Genomic DNA, 18,134 nt, shown 5'->3' with positions numbered 1-18,134 from the left:
GGTTTTTGACATATGTTGTTTTAAATGACCCTGCACATCGTTCTTCTGGTGTCAGTTTAGCAGTTACACTGCTGCTGCTGTCATATCTCATATATGTCAAAAATGCCTTCAACAGATTGCCAAAGTCAGTCATGAGATCACAGTATTTGGGGTATTATTTCCCTTTACTGATTTCTTTCATGTCAGACTCGCATGTGCTTCAGTACATGAACCAGAGATATTTCTTTCTGCTGATGCAGTGTTGAGACTAAGCCTTGAAAAATGTGCAGCATGCCTGACTTGCAGTTTGTAACCAGTAAGTAACATACAGACACCCCCACAGGAGAATCATGGCAATATAATGCTGGAGTCTGGCCATAGTAGGGGTGGGATCATCTAAGAAAACCACCCCTTTCACACAGATGATTGTCTTAAAAAACACTCTTGTAATCATGGTTGACCATCTGTATGAATTTAGGGTCTGCACCACCTTTTAATTTTTACTAAATTTTATATAGACTCATATCTTACTTAAAAATAAAATGTATGTTAAAATTAAATTACATTAACAAAATTATAATTGGATAAATCTGAAGACTCTGGAATCTGACTATTCATTGTCTCCATCCTCCATGTTCGCTCTCATTTAATCTTGGCCTCAGCCTGGTGACTTCTTTTGTTTCCACAAACTTGTATGCTGTCTCTAAAGTTCTGACTGGTCTCAGTTTCTTCTTGGCACAGTACTATAAATAACCCTCTAAAAATTTGCGGCCAGGTTCGTGTGGTTAATCCATTCAGCATAAACAACTGCTTGTTTTGTTGATATATGTTTTTATTAGCAGTAACTGCTTTTTACTAGAATGCAATTGTAATAAATATGCTTGAGAGATTTCCAAGTAGAAAGATATTACTTTTTTGTTGAGTCATTGTGCTGGGCAGGTAGACAAAAAGTTTTGGTAATGGACTAGATGGATTAAGTTTTTCTGAGGGTCTGCTCTACCACACAGTAGTTGCAGTAGTTTGAAAAGGACTTGCAGTCAAATAGTCTGTGTTCTGATTTGCTCCTTCCTAAATACTAGCTTTTGGTAAAGAGGTCTTACAATCATTATAAAACTGTGTGTATGTTTACATAGACACTATCACATGTCATGCTTTTCAGTGGCAACATCTAAAGTAATTTCTGTCTTTTGCAGTAATTAGCCCTGCATCATGGCGGGAGGGCCAGAAGCTGGTACAGATGGTACTTGGTCCAGTTCCTAAGCTGGACAGAAAGGACCACAGATCCCATTCCAGTGACAGACATGGTAAAACAGGTGAGGCTCAGGAACATGAACTCATGATGTAAATACGTATGAGGAACATGTGATATAGGCTGAATAGTTGTAAAGTCGTCAAGTAGACATTGAAAATTAGATTCAGAATTTGTCGGCTTGATGTCAAAAGTATTTTCTCTACACTAATTACTTTATCTGGCATGTTGTACAAGATTTACTGCTTGAGTGTGAACCAATTTCACTCTTGATATTTATATTCTTGAGTCTCCCTGCTTTCAAACTTTTTGATAATTGTAGCTATTATGACAAGTCTTCGGGGTTATGCATGTCTGTGTCCAAAAGTCACACAGTACAGAAAAGCCTGACAGAGGGGAATATCAGCAAATAATATACCTGCTATTGCACACTTGAAGCCATCCAGGCCATACTTGTCTTTGTTGGTTGTCTACATTCTATTCCGCTGACTGTACGGAACAGAGATTGACTGGCTTTTCTGGTTGGATGCACAATAAGATACTGTTTGATTTCCAGAGGTTGTCACAAGTGTGTTGCTCAGAAAAACTATCTAGTTGGATACTACATGGGATTATAGCTTAAATTAATGTTACTAAAGCAATTCCACAAAATACCCCAACCACTGTAGGACTGTCGCCATATAAGGAGTGTAACTCATCTTTTAAAATGTTGGTGGCAAGTACCAAAAAACTACCATATGAATAATATGTAGTTTTTCCTGGTAGGTCATTGCTTGGTAGCAAAATGAAAAGTGTTAGGCTTGTTACGTACTCAGTGAGAAGCAAGACCTTGATTCCTGTTCTTGAGGCTGCAAGAGCAAGAAAAAAGTTTGTATTGGTCTGGTCAATTCATATTCCACAAGAAACCCGCGACAGTACGGGATTACTATGGGGGGGATGTCTGTGTTTTTATGTGCCCTGAACAGCTGACTGGGTTATTTCTTATTTTGACGAGAAACTTTGTCTGTGGCAGGTTGTGCACACGGCGGTATCCATGTCCTTAAATCCCATGTGTTGTCTACTTTCTCACCACCTCGATCAACTGTTCATTAACACTGTCCGTTCAGCCTCGCATCAGAGGAAATGCAGAAGCCACAACTTTCCGCTTCATTTATTTCCACATTAATAACGCCCACCTCAGATTTCCGACCAATCACACAATACTTCTGAAAGCCCCATGAGAGTAAAATTCTGCTTGTGTCAAACCACAAGCTGGCCCCATTAACGTCCGTGAGAGCAAAATGATGTCATTTTCTTCTCGTGGCCTCAAGAACAAGAATAAAAGTTCTTGCTTCCTGCGCAGTATATAAAAGCCATTACTTACCTGTCAGTAATCATAATTTCATAGTTAATGAATTTATGTGCATGTTCCTATTATAAACCTGTGTACTTGTGACATAAATTGAATCTCTAACATCCTGCTTCTCTGGAACTGGTCAACAGCTTCCTCTCACTGCTCGGATCCACATACATACTCAAGCAGACATGGCACAGAAAGGCCACACAATGGATTTCAGGGGCAACCTACAGGCCAGCTTTCAACCACATGTATGTCCTTGTCTGAAGCTCAGGATGCATTACCATTGGGAGTAAGCACTGACTTGTTGTCAGCAGACATCAAGGGCATACTTGATGACCTTCAGTTGGATTGCAAAACAGCTAAGACAGAAGAAAGGGCCCGTAAAAGGTCTCGTGGTGGCAGTAGTAGCAGAAGAGGGAGAGAAGGCTCAGGGTCACGATCCAGGACTCCCGTCTCTGCATGGGGAACTACCGCGGTAGCAAATGACTCCTCAAGAGGTTTCCGTAGCGCCAGCCCCACTACACATCAATCAGATACCACCACCAATGACAGAGTTCACAAGAAACGACACTATGATGCAGATACAGTTCGTCAGTACATTGCACGACAGCAAGAAGAGCGAAAGAGACGTCACATAGAGGAGAAACGGGCAATGAAGGAGGAGGCAGAGAGGAGAAATCAAAGACTGCAGGAGCTCTACAAGAAGCAAAGAGAAGTTGCTAAAACTGTGGCCCCTATCACCGAGGCCACTGTGGTGCCAGTCCAAAAGCGACTACAGGAGACTTACACCAAACTGCTGATGGAGGAGACACAGCTTAGCGAGGAAGCCCTACAGACAGAACAGGCTGGTTCTTCTATTCAAAGGGTATTGTGCAATTACAAGAAACATTTGCAATTTAATAATACACAAGTTATTTTGGTGATTTACTCAATGAGATGAGTTGTGACCTATTATTTATATAAGGGAAAAGTATGTGCTCTTAAAACAAACATTCTTTCACAGAGACCCATGTACCAGCCTTCAGGAGAGTCGGACAAGGAGAACAAAAAACTAGAGGCCCCACAGAGTCCCTCAAGCAGTGATAGATCATTGAATGATCAGCCACCCCCTCCATTATCCAGGTACACACTTAGTTCACAACAAGTTCCCCTCATTTAATTTTGTCAACACAAATGAACACTCTGCAAGTACACATTTGTACTGTCTTCACATAATGATATTAGAGTGACTCCAGAATCATCTGACTGACACAAAGAAATTGCTTGTTTTCGAATGCTTGTTTTGGTTTTTATGGACATCGCCTGGAAGTTCCCTAGAAACCTATTTGCTCTCCATTTTAGTGCAAGAACAATGAGGACATTTTTCAGTCACTGCTTTTATATTATAGCTTTACTGATTATACAAATATCACCCTTTTTGTAGCTTGACTAATTAGTATGATTAATCATTTTCCAAACTGCATAAAAAGTTAGCTATTATTGGATAATGAAGTGAAGAGGCAGAAAGGAGAAATGGGATGAGAGCAAAGTATATGTAACCCAGGTCTCTGACAGAAATTAGACTTTTGATGTGGTGTGAAATGTAATTATTTTCATATTGATGTCCTCATATTTTTTGCAAATGTACAGAGGATCATTGTGTTATTCACCACTGACAGTTGAGTGGCAGGCTGATAAATATATGTATGCAAAGTATCTTTACCGGAGACATTACTCTTATCTATATTGAGGTGTTTGACTTTCAGTTGACAGATCCAAATATTTAGAATGGCTTTGAACATCTTGTATGTAACATCTTGTCTTTTCTTACCTCAGTAGCAAGCATTATGAATATAGTAATATATGTTTAATTTGCTCATAGTCATACACTAGCTATTGCCATTTCTCTGTCTGTCTTGTTTCAACTCAGGAATAATTTTTCACTAATTCTTGCAGGAATGACCTGGATGTAGGAGTTGCCTCTTTCCTCCAGCCAGACCATCTGTACGGAGCTGTTCAATCTCCAGCTGGTCCCAGCAGTAATGCCCGAGCACCTTCTAATGAACACCTCTTTTCTCAGCTTTTAAGGCTGGAGGCAGCAGTAGCTGCTAGTAACCTCAAGTATAGTGGTAGGCCAGCCACAGCTCCTTCCAACAGGTTGCAGTCCAAAATGTCCCGCATTGAGGCCCTCAAGGCCACAGCAACATCCCTCTCCAACCGCATTGAAAATGAGGCACAGAAGTTTGCTGGAAGGGGCATCAACTACGGTGCAGCAACATCAATGGATGTTGATACTGTTTTGGCTCCTAGAACCTCTAATCGTTATGTTCAGCACTGGTTGGAAACAGATGCTAATGCCACAGAAAATGATGACATGACTCAGAGGATCCAGAGGATTATGACAGGTACAGATCATCGTTCATACAGTGGCACAGCTTTTCCAGGAGCAGGCAATCTGTATGACTTAAAGGAAAAGAAAGAAAAGACACATGGCAGTTTTAATCCACAAACAGTTTCTGCTGACATTAAAGGACCTATACTGAACACATACGCACAAGAGAGGAAGAGGATAGTCAGTGGCCTGGAAGTAGAAGAAAGAACAGATAAAGCAGCAGTAAGGATCAAAAATAAGGAGGAGAATTGTGCAGATCTCCATGAATCAAGTGCTGGTTCCATTAGTGAGGGCCCTCTTCTAAGTGAAGGCAGTTTTTCTGAAGTTGAGGCAAGTCCTCCTCATCACTCCAACAATTCTGTACCTGGACCTTATCACCTGGAGGTAGTGGACTACAGTGTAAATCAAAGAAAGGATCAACAACGGCTGCTGGAGTTCCAGAGGGAAGCAGCAATGTGCTCAGCTCTGAACCCACCATTTTCACAGCTCGATAGTAGCAAAACACCCTGGGAAGAGCTGAACAAAGGGAGCCCACTAAGTGTAATCAACATATTTACTAAAAATCTTCATGAGCATGTTAAAGGTAAGTTCTCATACATAGCTGCCTCTAAAGGAAAAAATAAATGCCAGTGTTTAGTATTAGATTTGGCTGTTATTACTGAAACAAAAGCTTTTGTCTGTTTTTTGTGTTGGTAGTAACATTTTTTTCAACAAATCCTCATGGTCAACTTCTTATTTAAAAAAAAACAAACTAAAAACTAATGGGAATTCTGAATGTTTCTACTATGCAAATACAATTGTACTAACATTGAGACGTACTGAGTCAAGATAACATCTTTTCTCTTTCCATTTCATCTTTTAGTGAATGAGAGAAACTCTGAGAGGAGTTCTCCTCCAGCTCATCCTTTGCGTACTGGAAATGATCCTGAAAATGTAGCAGTATACGAAGATGACATTGTTTCATACCATAGCAGCAAAGTCAGTGACCAGTTAAAAAGAGGGTCAAACTCTCCCAGGTAAGACAGAAAAGACATCTTTAACATGACCACTGGGTGGCATTCATGTCACACAGAAAAAATGTCTTATGCAACCTCTGTAGGTAGAAAGATTCTTCATCCTATGCTTTTAGGTTGAAGACTAATGAATATAATTACTAGATATACTGTGAGTTTGGGTCGAAATGGCAAAGTTTGATAAATGTTTAGAAGATTATATACATTCAGTATATAAAAAGTAATATTTATATTTAAATTATACGAAATAGGCTGGGTTCTGGGGGGTTAATGAGTACAATTAATAAATAGAAAAAGTATTGGTCATACCTTTTTCTTTCTGCCCTGCATGAACAGTCACTTTGAGGAGCTGATGAGAAGGTCTCCATTTGAAAAAAGTACAGTAGGCATCAATTCCCACCATTCACCTTTTCACTCATCCAATCACTCGCAACATATTTCCTCTGGTTCAACATCTGGCTCCTCGCCTCTTTCCAGACACTCCTCCAGAAAAAGGGGTGAGAATAACTGCCTTTGTATTTTTTTCTGGTTTGAGTCTTAAAAATCAATGTTATTTAAAGGTATAAGTTTACACTTCAACTGTCTCGAAGATCAAGTGTTTATAGTTTTTTCATGCTTCACAATTCTCTGTATAATTATTTAATTTGTCTGCAGGTACTACATCAGATCAGAGTGATGCCACTCTTGTAGAGGAGCAGAGGAGCTCTTGCTCCCCTCTTTCAGAAGCTCTTTCCTCGGAATCCAGAAAGAGAAGTTCAGACAAAAGCTCTGTTCACAACCAAACCAAAAGTGTCCACTCAAATGACATTTTAGGTGAAAGTTCAGAACATTCTCCTCAAAGGTAATTATCCTGGGCATTAAATTTGTTGGTTACTGCTGGTTCAATTTAATACTGTTAAATGTTGAAGAATATTTCAGCCATGTTCTCTAAGCTTTTTTTCCTATAAAAAAAGTGTGTGTATAGCTGGATGAAATGTGAATGCCATTCCAATAAGTATAAATTACCCTTGGATCCAGTGGTCTCAGGTATTTCCTTCCCCCACTGGTATTCAGTGACTTTCAACACTGCTTTGGTGTCAATGTTGATCATGTTGACTGAAAGCCACATATTTCTTGTGTGCTGTCCTGAGCATCATCGAGTATAGATTTCTTTAGGCAATGGGATTTTATTAATTTAGTTCTTGATACCCACTGAAGCCATTATAATATTGTGAATGCCATTAATCCATTATAATATTGTCAGAAACTGAAATGGAGATTAAGCTAAAATGCTTTTCTTTGTGGACTCGGAAATTATTTGGACATTTTCACCAAAAGGTCACCTCAGTTTCTGCTGTTACAACTGCTCAGATATCTCTCCTTGGTGCTTATTGTTATTTATCACCCCAAAGTAAATTTATCTAGGGATGACTAATTACTAAACTCCACAAGGGGCCCCAGTTGAGGCTGCCAGTCTAAACAATCTTGTGGCTTGCTGTTCTGTTGTAGGCCAGAGTGTTTAAGCAGCTGTGCAGCTAGTGCCAAGCAATTCAAGCAAGCTGCAGTTAGACCTAAGAGTAGGAAACACTGGGTGTTTTGTTTTAGGCCCGCTGGGTGGTTTTCGGGTCAGTCAGCTCCACCACAGCCTGGGCCTTCTGCCAAAGGAAAGGGGAGATTTTTTTTTCTTTTAATCTCAACGCTAAGTAGTGACATTTGAGCTCTCTAATAGAACTCTGAAGCCCAGGTGGCAGATTCTTTGGATTCTGTGGTGTCTGTGACACACAGTAAAGGCACTACATTCAGACATGGCTCTGTCACTCTTACTGCCCTCAGTGGAGTTGGTCTTTTTCTCAGCTTTCTTTCAAATCTCCAAGATTATATATTTAGAGTTGATGCCCATATCACTGTAAGATATTGGTTTTTGGTTCATTTTATACAGTCTTCCTCTAGCAGCCAAGTGTTTTACAACTTTGATCCCATTGGTAATGTTATATAATGATTCATATAATGAGTTAGATTTTTTTGGAGAATAAAATTATTCACTGTTTACTGTTCTTCATAGGACAGAACAGTGTTGAAATCTCTTTACACACCATCCCTAGTCTCCCATCATTTCCAAAGAGGACAGTATAGCCATTCATAATGTGGGCCCCTCACAGAGGGGTTTGCTGCCTTAGTTAGCTCTTGTGATATGGGGCCCCTTCTTTCTTTATCACTTTTCCAAAAGAGAGTCAGAATATGCTGTAGTCTCATTTTAAAGCATAAATGTAAAGCTCATCACTTTTATTTGCGGTATTTGAAATAACAAACCTAAACTTTTCACATTTCTAGTTTTTTGTTAAGCTTTTGATTTAGTCTAAAAACGTCTCAGTAAGCTGAATTAACCTACAAGACCCCTCTAACCCCTTGCACTGACACCCATAAACCTCTCACTTACAGGTACAATCACTTCAGAGCAGAACTTCCCATTTCAGAGTTTTAGGTAGTGATAACTGACATTTATTTCTCCTATTATGCAGTGGTTCTTCTCCACGAGCAGATTCTCTCAGTGAACCTGTGAGAAGTAGCTCTATGGGTGCAAATAACCCAAACCCTGGCACCTCTGCTTCCTCTTTTAGACCAGAGACTAAGTCCACAGGTAAATACATACTACTTTGGTGTTTTTATTATTAAAGCTGCATTACATGCAGTTAGCAACTCCTTTAAATGGTGTTTCTCTCATTTTCTTGCCTTTTCTTTTTTCTGTTTTTCCCTCCCAGGTGGGCTCCAGTATTCACCTGCTGTTTTGCAGCAGCGTATGGTAGTAGAACTTCAGTACTTGGAATCCATTGAGGAGTCTATTAAGCAGCTGGGGGATGTCGAGAGGCTAATGGGTGTGTCCATGGCACAACAGGAGACTTCTTCACTGGCCCAAATGCTCAAGGTAAAGGAGAATATTTTCTTGTTTAGAGGAATTATATTGATGTAATTATATGAATCTATGCTCTTTGCCTAGCTCTGCATTTTGTGTGTGTGTTCTGTTTGCTTTTAATGTTTACATATAGAACAGAATTTGCATTAATTGAAAAACTTGTACACACTTAAACCACAATTCTCTGTGATGACTACCTCAATTAATTGAGCTGCTCTCTGAACTTTAACCCTTCAGGCCAAGCAGCACCGCCATGAGCGTGACCTCTATGACTTAAAGATTAAGGCTGAAAGAGAAGCTCTCGAAACAAAGCTCCAACTGGAAGAAAACAGACAGAGAGTAGCCAGGGTACCACCCTTATCACGTACTATCAGTCAATTTAATGTTATTTACTCACTTTTTTAATCCCAAGGTATGGATGTTTATATTGCTCCATGTAAATTGTATATGTGGGATTTTTGTCCAGGCTCATATAGAATTGCAGGAAAACTTGGCAGCATCTCAAAAAGAGACTTTGGAAACTCTCCAGGAATCAACTACTAAGATGATGAGCCAACAGGCTGAGGCAGCACGGCACACAGCGGATGCTGCCCGACACATTAAGGAGGTTTGCAATAACTTCCTTCTTCTCTGCCTGGAATACAGCCTGTGCCTTATTTTTACTTCAAAGCTGATTGATTGTTGAGTTACAGTAAAGATGTAACAGTAAAGGGAGGAAAGCACTATTTCCCATTTCAGATTCATCAAATCAAACATTCAATCTTTGTATCATACTATTGGTTATCAGATGACAGAATTGGCACGGTCCCAGGTAGCAGGAGCCATGATTGTCCCTCCTGTTACATCTGTTTCTGCCATGTTGGACCAGCAGGACAAACAGGAAAGCTGCTACACTAAACGACAAGAGGACAAACCTGATTCTGACAGGTACACAATTAACACTTGGAAGTGTTTGCTCTGCAGTCCATTTCCCTTGCACTATTAATTTTGATTAACTGTTGATCAGTTTGTATCAAGTTAGTGTTATGATATGGTAGGAACAGAGGATTTTAGATAAAAGCTTTATTCAACCCAAGCAGAGGAAATTTTGGTGCAACACCATTGATCTCCATAAGAAATTTTAGTGTAACAGCAGCAAGACAGAAGGACCAACAGTAAAGCTACAAAAGCAATGATAAATTATATAAAACTGTTGTTGAGGTATATACATAAAAGAGAAGAATTAAGAAATTTAAAAAAGAAATTAATTATGATTGATAGTGGTTTCTATTAGGAATGGAATAAATTGCTCTTAAAATTTGGATTTGATTTCTTAATTTTTTTATTATGAATGTGTAAGTCTCTTGTTTCTTTTTTGCAATGTTTACAGTGAGGTTTCAAGCAGAAGGGCCAGGTCAGAAGAACCCCTTTCTTCACTGAACAGCCTGAGTCAGTCAGACTCATTATCCTTCAGAAGACCCCATCTCAGGTACAAATCAGACACATTTCTACTGTTAACCATCATATTTGCTTAGTAGAAAAACAGCAAAAAGCAAAAGAAGCTGAATTATTTATTTATTTTTTAACCTTCCTCAGTGATGCTGCCTCCAGCAGCAGCCTCCAGAGCCCATCACATGCATCGTCAGGCTGCAGAGAACGGACAACAAAAGAGGTAGAAGAGGCTAAACAAAGGAACGTGAGAGCTGAGGAGAGGCTTGAGAGAGAAGCAGCCAGCAGCTCAATTGAAGAGGACATTCCAAGAGTAGCAAATGATTCTCTCTGCAGCGACAGCATCCCCTCTATAGTGGATGAGAAAGGTACTGGATGGCAAACACAGCTATAAGTTCAAAAGTCCTTGTTGCCATCCTTTTATTTGTTCACATTCATACTCCATCAGAACAGCAGATGTAAAATTTACTGCATGCACAGAGCTAATCTTGTTTCTGATCCACTAGGAGAGACTACATCAGTGGCAACAGAATACTCCCTCAAGTTTGATGAATCTATGACAGAGGATGAGATAGAGGAACGCTCCTTCCGTTCTCTCTTGCCATCTGAGGCACATCGCCGTGGAACTATGGAGAAGAAATCCCGCCACCAAGAGGAATCAGAGGATGATGGATCCAGTCACAATGCAACATTGGTGTCAGGAACAGGGATCCACAATGCCATTAAGGTGAGGACAGGACACTGTGGTCATCATCATCACAGTAGTATTAAAGGCTGGTAAAGGTTATTATACCATGGTCTGAGTGAATACTCTATTCTGATTGGCTGTAGGTGTCCATTAAAAAGTGTTATGGGACACCTATAAAAAAACATTCATGTCAAATAGCCTTATTGTTGTAAATTATTGCACTAGCTAAATGCTAGTTGTCACCATGGCAACAGAAACTCAGACGCCTGGCTGGAGAAATGCCAAACCGAGCTGCAGGTTCTGTGTCAGAGCTGGTTATGTTCACAAACGTCACAGCGAAATAGTCCACTCAGCCGCTTCTTGTGAACGACTTAGGATTTTAACAGTAAAAAAAACAACATTAATGTATTAATAATTGTCCATTATAAGAAATTAAAGGATGATGCAGAGGCGTGAACCGTTGCTTCTGCAAAGTCCATTAATTTCTGATATTGGACACCTTGTCGGGCATTACTTAATTCCCCCCTTTGTACTTCTACTTTATAACGTTTGACCAACTTTTCCTTCTCCGTTCTTTTATTATTGTGAAATGATCTCTTTAATATTGTCTTTAGTTGCTTCTTATTGTAACCTTTCCAACATTGTTTTCCTGCAGTCGCAAGATGTGCACATAGCCTTTTCTGGTGGACAGGACAGCTTTTCCCAGTTCACTATGGACATGGTGCGTCAGTATATGAAAGATGAGGAGGCAAGACTACAGCACCAGAGCTCTCTGCTGCATCTTCGCCAGAAAGCACTCAAGGAAAAGACCAGAACGGAGCTGGCCTGGCTTGAGCTCCAGAAAAAGAAGCTCAGAGACAAGGGCAAGGATGATAAAATGCCACCAATCAGGAAGAAGCAGAGGGGCCTTCTGATTAAACTACAGCAGGAGCAGGTACTTGTGAACATAAAAAGGATAACACAAAGTTCCTATTCAGCTTTGGGTTAACTGTGATGTTGCCAATTTGTAATCCACTGATGTTTTTTTTGTTTGTTTGTTTTTTGTTTTTTGTTCTGTTCTTTTTTTTCCCCACTTTTTTTTCTCAGGCTGAGATCAAGCGACTCCAGGAAGCCAACAAAGCAGCAAGAAAAGAGAGGCGGCAGTTGCTGAAGCAGCAGGAGGAAATTGAGCGGATGAGGAACTCAACACTCAGACTAAAAGAACGACTTAAATGCGCTGAGGGTGAAGCTGCATCTGTAAGTACTGCACTCCCTCCATACAGTGTTTACAGAAGATAGATTTTAAAGGCTGTCTGCCCCAAATAATTTACTATGGTATTATCCATTATTGGCTTGTCTGTTGTACATCCTTTAGGAAACTCCAGTGTCTGAACCTCCTGAGTCTGAACCTGCTGCTAATGTGAGACTTGCTGAAGATATCCGCAGTCCTTCTCCCTCACTCTCAATCTCTGGAAGTGAAACCAGCAGCATCATGCAGAAGCTTAAGAAAATGCGCTCTCACATGGATGAAAAGTAAAGACATTTTCTTATTGACTGTTTATTCTATGATAACTGGCAAGTTTTCCAGTGAAATAACCGAAGTCATACTCTTATTGTTTTTTCCCTTTTAATAATAATCTCATGGTGCGTTCCTGTTGTCTTGGAATTCGGAGCGGACGAGAGTTGGTGATGTCATTTCCTGGTAGATGCGTTCCAGTTGCACCAACTTGGAAAAAATAGATGCCTCCAAAACAGCAGATTTGTGAGCATCTAGAAATGCCGTATACAAACTAGAAAATCACAGACCCTTTGTAAAAATGTGCACCATGAGAACAGAAGCCAATTTTGGTGATAATGATTAATAAACCACACATATTGACACGATTTTTCATGAACAAACCCGCCATAATAACGTAATCATCAATAACAACTCACCGCTGTTTACACTAGAAACTTAAAGGACACAAAATTTATTATAAAGGATTTTAATAAAGACAGCAATGGACTGCTGCAATGGAGTTTGCTGCTTGGAAAAACGAGATCACATTATCATTTCCCTCAAAAATTCCTCGCAATTCCAATTTGCGAGGATAACTGGAACGCACCATTAATACCTTAACATTTAGTTTGTATTTTTTTAGCCTTTACCCTGCTACTGCATTTTTTTCATAACTCAGCAGTTTACTCCTACCTCAAATTTCTACAATCGCTAAGGTAGTTTAGATTTTTTTGTTTCCATTTTCTCTTCTGTGATAACAAGGCAAGATAATTCAGCAATTAGGTCTGACTTCATATCTTTCCCTCAACCAGTAGAGTTGACCTTAGAGTAATAAATATTTGCTTCTTCCTGTTTAAAGTGCTGTGGAAGGAAAAATAAGCTAGCTCTTCTTGTTTTCCTTCTGAACTCAACAATCAAACATAGAGCCACACCTTTGCTTTTTTTTCAGATTCATACAGTCTGTTTTAGTATTTAATTTAATTTATTTTACAAATGCAGACCTAAATATTTGACAGAACAGCAAGATCAATTTTGAAGCCAAATAATTAACTTGCAGTCCCAAACAAGACAAACAGATTGTGTATTCTGTTAGTTTTCTTTCACCCTCTCCCTCTTATATTAATCAAGAGTTTGGAGTTCCAGTGTTTTTCTACTTGGCAAGCAGCTTTGGTCAGGTGATTGTAGAGCCTCTTACGATCAAGCAGCTCAAACAATTGTATTAATTGTTTTAGAGTTTAGGATTTAAAACTTGGCCATTAATCACAGGCCTGTACTGAGGAATTTTCAGGGCATATGCATTTATTTCTGCTAGAGGTCATTCACAAATAAAATAAAAAACAATAAATTACAGCAGAAAAAAGCAGCTAGCTAGTTGATTTGCTGATACCCCCCCCCCACAATCTCCTTTAAGATTTAAATAACAGCTTTAATAGTGCCACATTGGCAATTTTTAACTTTCACCTCTACAATTTTGAACAGAACACAGACATATTGGCCGACCATGAAGTGTGAGGTTTATTGAGCAGATTTCTGGCAAAAGGATTCAAATAAATTTTTAACTTGTCCACCAACCTAAGTCACTTAAGGATTCCTATCTGTCTTGTGAATGCAACCAGAGAGTGAGCCCATAAAGCTGCTATGTCTTTCAGGGAGCGCTCCAGTCCCCACAACCCTCAGTAAGAAGCTAGGAATGTTTTGCTAGCTTCTGGAATGGAGTTCACTTTTTGTTGTTCAATAAATATAGCAATGGTCTGTCAGTAAGAATAATAAAAGAGACTGTGTCTTTAATGTTGTGATACAACTCTTAAAAAGAGGAGAAAAAGTTAAAGTAGTTACAGGAGCTGTGGTTTTCACGGTATGATCCAATTCAGTTTCAATTTTTGGAGTCAGGATTCACTCAAAATCAATTTTGGAAAAGTAGCCATTTCTGAAAGAGTCTAAAATGCTAAGTAAAGCAGAAATTTGTGAAACTTTTAGATTTATAAAGGGTGCATCAACAAATTAACAAATTATCTGGACAATGAGTCGATGTCCATCCACAGTGATACAAATTCTTACATTGAAAAAATATGTAAATGTAGAATTTAATAAGAAATGTTAAAAATGTCCATCAAAGTGCTATCATTTTCGTTGCCCAGTAAAGATCATTTAGATCTCTTATTATTTCTAAACATCACTCCCACACTTACAATATAATTTAATGGATGAATAATTTTTCTAAATTAACAATTTAGAAAACTGATAATATGAAGTTTGTGAGCATATGGCATCAAAGTGTATTAATATTAATATTTAAAAATAAAAAAAGGGGGAATGTTTTTCTCAAGGGCTGCAGGTGTCTGCTGGGGTCCAGCTTTTAATTCCTATCTTCTATTACAAGGAAAAACAAAGACTGACTACCTTTCTGTAGATTTGTACACCTAAGGTAAAACATTGTTCCATTAAAAGAAGAAAAAGCTGATGCAAAGGTACAACAGATTTTGGCTCAGATATCTGTCATGTATTGAAGGCTTTAGTTGGCACTGTAGTATGTGAGAGCAGGTCTTTTGATGAGGAAACTGGCAATGGATGTCTTGTATTTGTCTAGAATTTACAAAATGTTTGGTAACATGGTGCAAAGTCAGCAGCTGCACTTTTAACTTCTTCCATTGCTTTAAGCTTTAAATGATGGAGGATGATGTGAGCCAGGATATTTGTGATGTTCCCAAACGATTTAACAATCATTCTGCAAACTTTATTGCTAGATGCTTTTAGTTTTTTGTTTTTTTTTATTACTAGTAATATATTACAAAAATGGTAGCCTTCATTGATGACAAGATTGGTTGTATTTCCTACAGAGTTTCTCACTACTCAATATTGATTAATCTTCTAGATCTGAAAGCTGACACACTTAAAAACCACATTCTGGTGCTTCCTCAGTGTTAAAATGTGCTCACTGGAGTAGGCTGAAGTCGGCTTTGTCAAAAAAAAAAAAAAAACATTTACAAAAGCTGACATTTCTTTGCACAATTAGCTCTAACTTGGGGTTTCCATTTATATTAAGTACATGTAGGTGCTCAACACATTGGTATTGAAACCCAGGTGCCAGCTGGACACACTTAGAGATGTACCCACCGGTAGTAATGCAGTGACACTGTGGCTTGCAACTTAATCTTTAGGGTGTAACTATTTAACAGTCAGTGAGTGATGAATGTCATCGAACTTCCTCAATTAGAAGGTTTAATAACGATTGTACCTCCAACAAAATGTCAAAAAGCTGACATAAACACCCAAAGTAAAATGTTTACCAAGTTACTTCTATTAAACATTTTGCAGAATAAATTATGTTTTAAAATATACTTTTCCTAACATAAGGTTGACAGATGGACACCTTGGGTGCAATAAAACCACATTTCTCATATCACTCTCTCCCTTTCTCTCTTCTTGTGTTCCCCCTCTGCGTCTTGTGTTTTTTACTCCGTGTGTGTTTGTGTGTTGTATATGTCCATACCCATGTTTGTATGGCTCTTTTGATTTTGTTGCGTGCTTGTGTGTTGTAGACACTGTTCTCCTGTCCACTACTTCTTCTCTGTGTTCACGGCCCACCACTGGGCCTCCCTCAGTGTCTGTCTTCCCAACCTCCACCCTAAATTCCAGCTCTTTATCTACAACCAGTTGTTCAGGTACTGTATAGTGCTCTCAGTCTCTGCACCTAGCCCTACTCTACCTCACCTCCACCCCCACACCATGGAACATGCTTGTGTTCATCCACTGGCACTGGGGCCTTGTGGGGGTGAAATGGTGGATGATGAATGATTGGCGTGTTTTGTTTTGTTTTTGTTTGTTTATTTATTTGAATGGGATTTTAAGAGGTCTTTTTTTTAATTCAGGCTTGTAGGTTTGTGTGGGACAAGAGTTCAAATAAAAGCTGAAAAAGTGCTCAAGGAAAGCTGCTTCACTTAAATAAGCTAACCTTTGGACAACTTCAACTTTAAATTCACCATATTTATCCTTGCTCTTAATTGTTTGTGATGAAGAAAGTTATTGTCTTAGATATACATGTAAAACAATACAAATGCAAAACAAATAGACTAGTTAAAAATGTTTGTTACAGTCAAAGGTTATGCTTATTTAATAGGAGCTTTCCTTGTTGGATAGAAATCTCAGACTCCAAGCTGGGATTTTACTAATTTATGTGGTGTTTTATTTCCAACTCTTTCTTTTATTTCTTGCCTCTTGGAATGAATTATAAAAACATTTGCTGAGTTGCTGGTAACGCTGTTGCTGCTGGATGGCCAGCTACAGACTAGTTATCAATGTAAATTGTTTTGACATGAAACCACACTTTGGCGTGGAAGTAAAGGATTTTGCTGAGAATAGACCAAAGATAGAGTGGCCTATCTCTTTAATGAGCTCAGTAAATCTTAAGTAGCTCCCTTATTATGTAACTGTTGCATAGTATGGTATAATAAGTACAGATGGTCATTGGCTGTAATAGAGTTTGGGAAGGCACTAAAGAACGCCGCAGTCTCCTTCTTGAGAATCTAGGCTGTCATCAGTATACATTAGGTCAAGAGAAAGGCCTCTAAATTAGATCAAGGCTAAATAATACTGCACTGTAATGGCACCCATAGCTGTGAGAGATACCAGTACAAAACAGCTATACCTGACTGCACTTTGTTTTTATGGACATTTACAGAGATATGTATAAGCCATCCAGTGTAAGAGGGACTGAAAAGTACACATTACTTTGCAAGATGCTCAAAGAGGCTGAACTGACGGTGTTGAACGATTTATATTTTGGGTTTCTGTTTTTCTCCTCTAACTGCTAAAGATATTTGAGGTGTGTGAGACTGCTCAAAAATCAACCCTTGGGTTTGAGTTTGGCGCATGAATCTGATATCTTTACTATATTTTTTTTTCTGCTCCCCTTTTTCCTTATTGACATTTCATCTCCTTTTTTGTTTGATGGGTATTTGTATATTTCTATATTTGGATGATTATTTTAGGCATGTTTTGAATGTGTGTTTGCTTATGTGTGTGTTGGACAGAGGTTTGAGGTGAGTTTGCAGTAATAACTGGATGTTTTGGTGATTTGGATCTACTTGCTTCTGCAAGGTCCTGTTTAACCTTTTCTTGTGCTTGATGTCTTTGTCCTGCTTTTCCCTCATCGCTGCCACCTTTTCTTATGTTTTCTGTCATCACTTTACCCTGCTCTTCTTTGTCTTTACCCTCTTCTTCTTTCTTTTTCTGTCTCACCATTTTCTTCTTTTCTAATCTCTTCCCTTCCTTTTGCCTTTTGTTTTCATCATCCACACGTGCAGGTTCCTGACCAAGCGAGAGCAGCAGCTTATGCAGAGGCGTCATCATGCTGAAGAGCTCTTACAGTGGAAACGACGGCTGGACCAGGAGGAGGCAGAAGTCCGTAGAATTGAGAAAAAGGCTTTGGCTGCATGGGACCGGAAAAGACCTATGGACAAGAATCTATCAGAAAGTCAAGACAAAGACATCTCTGAAATGAGCTTGCAACCCAGTCACCATCACAGCTCAGAGCTCAGAGTTGACAGTGAGAAAGGTAAGGCAAAGAGTTAAAGTGGACAGGGGCTCAAAACTGACATAAATGCTTTTTAACTTTCACTTCTACAACAATCTATGAGCCTATGTTAACACTTTCCTCAGGTTTAAAGGCATGCACATTTACAACTTTCTCTGACTTCTTGC

The 18,134-nt window shown here is 39.0% G+C and overlaps 1 protein-coding gene across 2 annotated transcripts in view; it reads left to right on the top strand.

Moving 5' to 3' along the window:
• Nucleotides 1-18,134, top strand: part of cep350 (centrosomal protein 350) — a 32,523-nt gene that overhangs the window by 5,554 nt on the left and 8,835 nt on the right. The window contains exons 9-28 of one of the 2 annotated variants that reach the window (XM_042005666.1): nt 1,173-1,292; nt 2,711-3,432; nt 3,571-3,689; nt 4,503-5,521; nt 5,801-5,954; nt 6,288-6,448; nt 6,606-6,792; nt 8,450-8,568; nt 8,690-8,853; nt 9,079-9,189; nt 9,308-9,448; nt 9,629-9,768; nt 10,211-10,309; nt 10,417-10,637; nt 10,776-10,996; nt 11,613-11,891; nt 12,044-12,193; nt 12,312-12,469; nt 15,974-16,096; nt 17,738-17,988. In XM_042005666.1, the coding sequence (XP_041861600.1) occupies nt 1,173-1,292; nt 2,711-3,432; nt 3,571-3,689; nt 4,503-5,521; nt 5,801-5,954; nt 6,288-6,448; nt 6,606-6,792; nt 8,450-8,568; nt 8,690-8,853; nt 9,079-9,189; nt 9,308-9,448; nt 9,629-9,768; nt 10,211-10,309; nt 10,417-10,637; nt 10,776-10,996; nt 11,613-11,891; nt 12,044-12,193; nt 12,312-12,469; nt 15,974-16,096; nt 17,738-17,988 (4,659 nt within the window). The remainder of the gene's footprint in view (nt 1-1,172; nt 1,293-2,710; nt 3,433-3,570; nt 3,690-4,502; nt 5,522-5,800; nt 5,955-6,287; nt 6,449-6,605; nt 6,793-8,449; nt 8,569-8,689; nt 8,854-9,078; nt 9,190-9,307; nt 9,449-9,628; nt 9,769-10,210; nt 10,310-10,416; nt 10,638-10,775; nt 10,997-11,612; nt 11,892-12,043; nt 12,194-12,311; nt 12,470-15,973; nt 16,097-17,737; nt 17,989-18,134) is intronic. The other variant, XM_042005667.1, reaches the window with a different exon arrangement.

This window comes from Melanotaenia boesemani, chromosome 14, assembly GCF_017639745.1.
Source record: "Melanotaenia boesemani isolate fMelBoe1 chromosome 14, fMelBoe1.pri, whole genome shotgun sequence".
NCBI classification, from domain to species: domain Eukaryota; kingdom Metazoa; phylum Chordata; class Actinopteri; order Atheriniformes; family Melanotaeniidae; genus Melanotaenia; species Melanotaenia boesemani.
This window is presented reverse-complemented; position numbering and strand designations above follow the sequence as displayed.